The sequence below is a fragment of the Gossypium hirsutum genome, chromosome A02 (assembly GCF_007990345.1).
Source record: "Gossypium hirsutum isolate 1008001.06 chromosome A02, Gossypium_hirsutum_v2.1, whole genome shotgun sequence".
Taxonomy (NCBI): Eukaryota; Viridiplantae; Streptophyta; class Magnoliopsida; order Malvales; family Malvaceae; genus Gossypium; species Gossypium hirsutum.
In genome coordinates this window covers 13,507,544-13,516,211 of record NC_053425.1, presented here as the reverse complement: position 1 = coordinate 13,516,211, position 8,668 = coordinate 13,507,544, and the positions used below count along the sequence as shown (strand labels likewise).

Below are 8,668 nucleotides of genomic sequence, written 5' to 3'. Positions count from 1 at the left end.
AGAATGGCACCAATAAACTGAAGTTTAAGGAGTTTTTCAGTTTAAAGGATTGTTAATAAAATCTAATTGTTTTCCTTGCTTCTAGGCAAGTAGTTGCTGCACATCAAGAATTTAGTCGCTGAAAATTATGGGTTTATTTTGCTTAGATTTTTTCTCTAATTGTTAAGAGTCCTTTTGCAAGTTTTATTTTGTTAGTGCCTACTTTTTAGTTTTTCTGTTATGTAAAAGCCTACACAAATAGACTCTTGGATTATGAATCAATGCACTCATCATCTTATTTTTCTTTCAGTAAGTTAACAAAAATAATATTTAGTACATTGTCATTAGTGTTTTTAGACTCCACAAACAGGGTCAGGGATTGACAAGTATCTATAGTAAAATATTATAGAAAAAGACAACAATTTTCTACAACTATTTGTAGAATAAAAAAAATACATTACTAATATATCAAATATTAACTCTTTATATATTATAAATAATATATTTGATACCACCATGATGTCATATTAATAGCACTTTCAAGTTCATGAGACAGGTTAATTTCTTATTGTATTTCCATAAGTTTAAAGGTAAGAAAAGGTAAAAGTATCTAATGAGCAGAAAAAAATATAAAAAATATATTAAATTTAACGACAAGGATTGAGCGGCACTTTATCTTAACCATTAATTTGTTTTGAATTTTTTTAAAAGTTATAATTATTTAATTAAAAACTATAAAATTAGTGAAATATATAGATACCTTTGTAATAAAGTTTGTTGTTTCTGAAAGTTTTGATATTTTTTTTTAATTAAATGCATATCAGATTAACTAATAATAACTCACTCAAGACTTCATCAATATAAATAGTATTAACTAAATAAAATTAAAGAAAGAAATGTTCCATGCGAGTAAATGCTTAAATTTGTGTAATGTTTAACTAAAAAGACAATGCAGCTCTCTGTTGTCTTTTTAAAAGATTAAATATCAAATTTAATTAAAAAAAAATAAAGACCAACATTAAAAGCTAATTCAAACATTATGCCAAAATAAAAAGATTACGAACTTATTCAAATAAATCTTGAGTTCAAATAAAAAATTAAATATTAAATATTAAAAGTTACGAGCTTATTTAAATACAAACTAAAAATCATTTAATGGGAAATTAAAATATTAATAACTTTTTTATGGATGCAATGAAAACATAAAAATCAAACTAGTAAAGTTGAGAGATCTAAAAAAGTAAAAGCTAAAAGAGTTGCCTAAGCCTAGAAAATTACATGTGCAGGAGAATATTACAACCTTTTCGCTCTCCTTTTTAACACCAGTTATTGAGGAAAAAAATTTAATTACAAAAATGGAACTCAGAAACAATGAAGCTCTCCGCAATGTAAAGAAAAATAAAATTAAAAAGCTGACAATGTGAGTGTTTATGTTAGCTGGAAAGTTTGATTTCGGAGGAAGATTCATAGGCTATTTGATGGACTTGTTTCGGTCGTTGCTGCCCTGTTGCAGAGGTAACTTTTCGGGCCGCATATGAGATTCATCCAAATGCATTTCTGGTTTCCTTTTTACCTTTTTCTTTGGCAGTGAGGCTACTGCCACCTTCATTTCATCGTCCATGGCACTGCTTGAAATCCCCTTTAATTTATCCTGTTTCACTCTGTCAAAACTGGAATCATTTGTTGGACTCAGAACCGGAACAGCAGCAGCTGCAGTTGTGTGCGAATTCGATGTATTAGTTGAAAGTAAAGCTTGACTACCGGAATCACTACCCGACCTCTCTCGTGTGTGCTGCGATTGTGCACTTGAGGCAGAGTCCACTCGAACACTCTCCTCCGGTCCTAGTGTCAACATCTTTTCCCTCCTCATTTTCTCTTGATCCTTTTAAAAATGACCAAAAAATTGAACACAATAAGCAAACATCAATCAACCTGAGAGAAATCAGACAAAAGGAGAATAAGAAACCAAGAATCAATAAATCAGAGACCCATCAACTGGCAAGTACACCCGGTACTAGTTCATCTGAGAATCAAAACCCTAACAATAATAGCAAAAATGGGCTCAAGCCTAAGGAAACTTCAAAGCTCACAAGTACATAAAAGCTTTGAGATAGATTGCATTTAGTCTGCAGAGAACTTGCCACTTAAATTGAAAACTTATGCACACGAGTTAAATAAAGTATATATACCGTAACGAGGGCAAAATGACCAGAAGCATGCATACCTTGCGTCTATTGTATCTTGCTCTCCGCCTTTCTTTCGCCCTACAAATTGCATGTTTAATCTCATGGTTGTTCATCATACCATCTGGCCAGAGCTGTGCAAGCTGGTCAAAGATGAACTCCAAATGTAAGATGAAAATATAACAGAAAAAGTAGAACCATAGTCAAGCATTAGGAACAATAATCAATAGCTTTATCACTAACAAACTAAAAGCAGAAGGAACATCTAAACAAAGAACGAAAGACCATTTAAGGTTGACGGCAAGATATGAGCGCCAGAAAAACTACAAGATCAATTAAAATTATTTGAAAAAGAACAATAGTAACAATGTAGAATGAACTCTGTTGTGCAACAAGCAATAATTTTAAGGCGTTTTTTAGGTATAAATAACGGGAATAGAGTGTAATTGTACAAAAAGAAAAGAAGAGATAGGGAAAAACAGAAGAGAAAAGGTGAGTCAAAGGGAAAGAGAAAGTAGTCTCATGCACGACTCTCATCCAAATGGCAAGAAAATGCTACTATCAAAAGCTATCATGAAACAATAACTGCAGAGACATATTTGTCCACATTCAGACACCTAAAGCCAGCAATATAAAGATTTCTGTTATAATTACAGTAGCTTTGAGAGTAGAGAAAGAATTGATAAGTTCCCAACCTCTACATAAAACTTTCTGATCTGCGGACCAGCATCTTCATCTAATCCCTGCAGGAAATAAAACGATAGAAATGCAAAGATCAGATCCATTACGAATAAGATTTTCCCCAGATGAATTTTGTCAAAAGTCAAAATAGGACATGTGATTACATCAACATAGAGGTCATAAAGTTCACAAATCTTGTTCTCCATCGGTGCATCCATGTTAAATTTTCTTCTAAAAGTTCTTTCTTCAGAACCAATTTCTTGAAAATCATCAGAAGCTCTAGCTTGTGGCTCCAATATCTGAAAAACAATTAAGCATTTTTTTCATCCAGAACAGCAAAATTTTCTAACTTCAGTTGATAAAATAGAGTACTATGAACAAGATAAAAACCCATGATCTTATATACCAGGATGGAGAGAGAAGAATAGTCATGGAATCTACAATGAAGAAGAATCTAAAAAAGAATATTCAAAATAAGGATACAAAATGAAGTAAATGTGGGCAAAGTCGCAGGCTCTACATGGAACAGTGTCGGATTTTAATTTTTTTTTTTTTGGTGTTTTGATCATAAGAAAAGCCAAATAAAAGCAATATTTATTACAGAGAGGGGAAAAAAAGGGTAAAAGACTGTTAAATCAGGAGCAACTAAGAAAGGATAAAGAAAATGAAATAAAGTAAAATTCATAATAATGATGACAAACCTTTGTCTCAAAAGAAGGAATTCTTGTCTTTATCATCTCAATGGCTTCCTTCTTGATCTGTTGAAATCTAGCATCTTTTTCTTGCTTTGCTGTTGGTGACACACCCATACTAATCATGATTTTTAGGTTCCGCTGCATCCAAAATAGTCTCAAAATTCGTAGATGAGTAGTTGACAAAGGTGATTCAAATTGGTACAACGAATTTATTGGAAAGGATAATCAAGAGCAAACACAAGGATCTAATCTTTCATAAATAAAATATATAATAATACACAGAATGTTTATACGGTTTTGCCCTGTCCAATATTCTTTTACCAGTTCTGCATTTCAAGGCATGGAGATAATAAAAGCAAAGGAATCCTTCCAAAATTCAGAAATATTCATCACATATTTGACAGCCAACAAACAGTCTCTCAAGCAGCAATGGTCAAAATGGGCTGCCTAAAGAACATGGATTTTAACCACAAGCAAAAAATGTCTTCATGATCTCAAAAATTTATTTGCATGATTCAAAACCAAAATATATGCAACAACATTTTAAACCACCATAATTGCAATTCCAATGGTCACAAATAGTCAAATGCAATGCATACAAAAGTTTCTTCACTGAAACAAAAGGAACCACATCACAAGAACTAAAAGCAAATGCCATGTCAGTAGAAAGGGAGATTTAAAAGAAAATATTTCTAGGCTTGGGTGTTTTTGGTATTTTGGCATGCACTACATGGTAATATTCCAAGCCTTTTACAAAAACTAATTAAGTACAAAATGTTGGAATTGTGATTGAAAATTTTTACTCATTCATAAACAAGGGAAGATACCTTAAGTGTTCTTAGCTGTATTAAATGACCAAGGATGCTCATAAGGCGATTTAGTAACTCCTTGGAAACTTTCCCCTGGCTTGCCTGCCACAAATATCAAAATGAAATTGGTAAAACTAAATCTTTCCAGAAGGCATCACACCATTGAAACAAAATTGACAATCTGAAAATGAGTTACTTTACAGGACAAAACATGTCAATAACAATTTCATACCGCTAATCTGGCAACTTTAGCAAGCTTGAGCTTTATTTCTCTAGGCAATCTCCTCTTAATCCCCTGGGATGAAGTATCTGCCTCTTGATTTTCCATAGAAGGTGGCCTTGCTGTGATATTTTAGACAGGAAGGAAAAGGAATATTACTTTAGAAGGAACTATTCATAATTATATTGTACAAGACGCGTACACACTTACATTCTGCAACTATCTTCTCTAGCTCCCTAATGGCCTTTTCAAGCACGGAGCTTTTGGGCCTAAGAGTAGAACCATCCTTTTTCAGCATGTGTGGAGATTTCTGCACATAACATGTAAAACCAAAATCAATATGATAACGATAATATCTAATGCAAAACTAGTTTCTCATGTCTCTGTGATGTTCAATAATTTGGACAGAGCAGAAGCCTCTACTCCAATTTCTTGCAAGACACACGGTGCACACACACTCACAAAGAGAGGTCTAAGTGGTCACTGAACGTTCTAGGGTGTTTCCTATAGTCCACACACTATTTAAATGAAATTTGAGGGGCCATAAAAAATTAGCTCAAAATTGTTTCTATTGTCTCCATATCTATGGCTAATAAGAAGCACCATCTTTCAGTTGAATAGATCTCATGTAAATCTATATTAGAGCTTTCTATTACCATAATACATACACAAAAAGCCACTTGATTGCTAGTGTTTCAGATATTGTAGGTTGTTGTTAACAGAAACCGTCTTCATGTCAAAACTCCAACTAGGTTATGCAGTTACTAACTATGACTAACAGAAACCAGCCAATGGAACAAATTATTTAAAAAAAAAAAGTTTGAAGATTTAAAGAAAATAACTTACTGCTGTATGCATAGCATGTATGCCATCAGAAACATTAATGTCTGGCAACTCGTGGATGCCATTGTTTTCTCTCAGTCGAATTGATTGTTCAAGCTTATCAACATTGCCGCTTAGTTTTCCATGTTGGGATTTCGATTGAGCGAGATCACTTTTATCATGGTATTTCTGATGCAAAACATCAGAGGATCCAGTTGCATCTTTCAATTTGTTACTGACAACACCTTTTGACTGCAGAAATCCCATCTTCAAATTCTCAATATCCTTGACATCTGCCAAAGGTGCAGAAGTGTCACTATTTGGATCTTTCATATATGAAGAAGAATCCAATGCTAGTCTTGTCGCAGAAGATTTCTTCTTGGAAGAAACACCAGAAACTGGTAATTGATTCAGGACTTTTCCATCCCTGTATTGTTCATCTACTGCAGTAAAATTCTGAGAACTAGAATTATTCTTCCCCAGAGATGGTTCAGCCCTCCCTGCAACCATCTTTGCTGCCTTTGCAGGTTTATTTGACACATGACCATCATCACTCTCACTAGGAGGTTTTGCAGCCTCCTTTCTTTGCCGTTTCTTGGGCTGCTGGTTAGGCATTACAGGAGGTTCATTTCTTGAAAGAATGAAAAGAAATCAGTGAAGCAAAGTTAGAGGAAATCCACTACTAATGGACTTTTAACATTAAAAGCTAGAATTTGGTAATGTAAAATAAAGCTTAGCCCACATTGTAATTAGAAACATAAAATAAATATGGAATAAAATGTGCAAGGGGAGCGTGACAACCACTAAAATTGCAACATTCATGCTATCAGGAAATGAAGTCATCAGCCTAACTGTGAATCCAATTTTATTTTTCATCTTCTACCCACATAGGTGCCTATTTAAGAGAAAATAGTTCATAAATTAACCCAGCTTTAACCAATAAGAGATGTGTGGTGTACAGTTGCTCCTGGTATGCCATAGGATGCATATGTATAGGCAAGAGGATCCTTACTAAAACTTTGTCACCAATAGGTGGAGAAGCAGCAGAATAAGAACAGTTCAAAGAAACTCACATTTTTTCCAATTTTCCCCTATTAACAAAGAATCCATCATGTTTTATAGCTGAATTATCAACTTCAAAATACTCATCCTGCATAATGAACAATGAAGCAACATTATGAACCAATAAAAATACATTCCGCCCTCCTTGTTACAATAAGAATAGCACTAACTACAGTTGCATAAAACCAACAAGACACATAAAAGATAGAAGCAATAGATTTTAGTGTTTACCAGCTCGGCATCATCGATAAAAGAGTCTTCTGTATCATATTGATCATCATCTGGAGTCTCATCCAGTTCTTCCTCATCACTGCTATCTTTACCCTGAAAAAGAATTTCACTTCACATTAACATATTAAAAGTGCAGCTCACAATTCTCGCAAACATAATAAAATATAAAAATACCATGTAAAGACGTTCAATCTTCTCAATAACAGCACTGAAACGATTTGGGGCTGGCTCGTCTTTCTCTTCTTTTACAGCCGTTTGTCCCTGATAATGTCAAACATGATTAAGAACGGGTGAAAAGGGGAAAAAGCAATTACCAAAATTTCTTTCAGTTTCCCACATTTTCTAGGGAACCAAGTAAATACTAACGCATTCAGATATACAATAAAACAAAATTCAAGCACAATTAATTAAATAAACTACAAGAAAACTACTAAGTCAAAATTGGAGTAATCACGCATTTTAAGAACATTAAAAATAAGGAAAAAAAAAAATAAAAAGTGAAAATTAGGGATTGAATAAGCGGCTCTTACAGGAGCGATGCGAGACTGGAGATTAGGGTGGGCATTCGGAGGCAGCTCAGGTGCCGGAGCCGCCACTACAGACGCAGAAGCGGCAGAAGATCCACGGGCCCGGTTGGCGTCTTTGACAAGCTTCCTCCACGAAACATATGTTGTCTCTCCTGGTCGGAGCTCAACCGTGAAAACTTGCCGGTCACCAGCCTTCATCACCTTGGGTGCGACCACTCCGGAGGGCTCACCGGTACCACCAACACTATTATCTTCCATAATCAATTCCGGGTCGGGTAAAACCCAGTGGGTTGATTTATTTGGGAGCAGAGACGCTGCTGGCCTAGTTTAGAACATTAACCAGGTTTGCTTTTAATGATGATCACATAAAAGAGAGGCAAATGCATCAAATGCAACGAGAGAATTTCAAAAGAAAAAAGAATTGGGAACTTAAGTTTCTGATATTTTCTTTGGATCTTTTTTTTGGAGATGAGATAAGAAATAATGTAATTTTGGTAAATCTTTTGGAGGTTGGGTAGAAATTGAAGCCTTAATTTAGTTCTTTTATTTTGTATTTTAATGATTTTTTTTTTTACTTAGTATAGTAAAATCAGTATTTTTAATAGAATTTTTGGTGATGTTGTTTAGTAAATTTAGTATCTTCGGTGAAGTTTTTAATAATCCTTTTTGTAGCAAATCCTGCTTCTTCTTATATGCGATCAGTAATTAAATTCAAATTATGTTTTTATATTTTATTTGGATAGTATTAGATAGATTTTAGTAAACAATGATTAAAGTCTCAAATAAAGTACAATCACTGAAAGATAAAAATTACAATAAGAACAAGACAGATGTCCAAGAGGCCTATAAATTTAGTATCGCGAAAATCAGAAAACTTTATTAATAAAAAAGAGTTTAGGTCGATGATCATGATACGTAGATCCTCGATGTATGTTTTCACCGCTGTTGCAACCTGAAACAACATATGCGAAAAGCTCAAGAGTAAATCAGGTAACTTTAGGAAGCCTAAAAAAAGTATAAATAGTTAAGTGTGACCATTACATGCGGGAAAGCAGTTATAATTCTAGTAGATGTCATTTTAATAATCGATGGGCGTGCAGTAATCGGAGCTAATAACATAGACGTGGAGTATGAGTGTGAGCGGTTCCTAGATATCAAGTTGTCTAAAAAGAAAAATGAATTAAATGAAATGTACATTGTTGAAAGAGGCGTCTCAAACTGGTCACTCCACTACATACAACTTTGGGGGAGATGAATTGATATGCCAAAGTTATGATACTTTCAATGGTAAGAGGATTGTTGTTGCCATACAAGTTTGGCAACAAGATCTATATCATGTATCTTCCTCTATTAAAGTCTTTTGAGATGATCGATATGTCCAGCTAAGGTTCAACAACTCTGGCATATTTGTACAGAGTATTTTGTAGGCAACTCAAGAACCAATCGATGAAGTAAATGA

The 8,668-nt window shown here is 34.0% G+C and overlaps 1 protein-coding gene across 2 annotated transcripts; it reads right to left on the bottom strand.

The window, feature by feature from the left end:
- Positions 1–1,127: 1,127 nt before the first annotated feature.
- LOC107951490 (ubinuclein-1) lies at positions 1,128–7,720 on the bottom strand. 2 transcript variants are annotated; one of them, XM_041091375.1, is made up of 14 exons: positions 7,213–7,720; positions 6,857–6,943; positions 6,683–6,775; positions 6,463–6,539; positions 5,414–6,020; positions 4,778–4,877; positions 4,580–4,689; positions 4,366–4,449; positions 3,545–3,676; positions 3,008–3,142; positions 2,858–2,905; positions 2,204–2,305; positions 1,758–1,861; positions 1,128–1,649 (listed from the first exon to the last, which is right to left on the bottom strand). In XM_041091375.1, the coding sequence occupies exons 1-14, from the start codon at positions 7,465–7,467 to the stop codon at positions 1,451–1,453; spliced, it is 2,133 nt and encodes a 710-aa protein (XP_040947309.1). In that variant the 5' UTR covers positions 7,468–7,720; the 3' UTR covers positions 1,128–1,450. The 2 variants fall into 2 exon arrangements, with proteins under 2 accessions (XP_040947309.1, XP_016742044.1); XM_016886555.2 differs by having other exon boundaries at positions 1,128–1,861.
- Between the last annotated feature and the right edge of the window lie 948 nt (positions 7,721–8,668).

Bases quoted from the DNA above. Each gene is read 5' to 3' on its own strand.
- LOC107951490 (XM_016886555.2), bottom strand. From the start codon at position 7,467: ATGGAAGATAATAGTGTTGGTGGTACCGGTGAGCCCTCCGGAGTGGTC. The intron at 6,776-6,856 runs GTATTTTTATAT...ATTCTTTTTCAG, and splicing joins AGATTGAACGTCTTTACATG to GGTAAAGATAGCAGTGATGA. The intron at 3,143-3,544 runs GTTTGTCATCAT...ATTGTTTTTCAG, and splicing joins TTCCTTCTTTTGAGACAAAG to ATATTGGAGCCACAAGCTAG.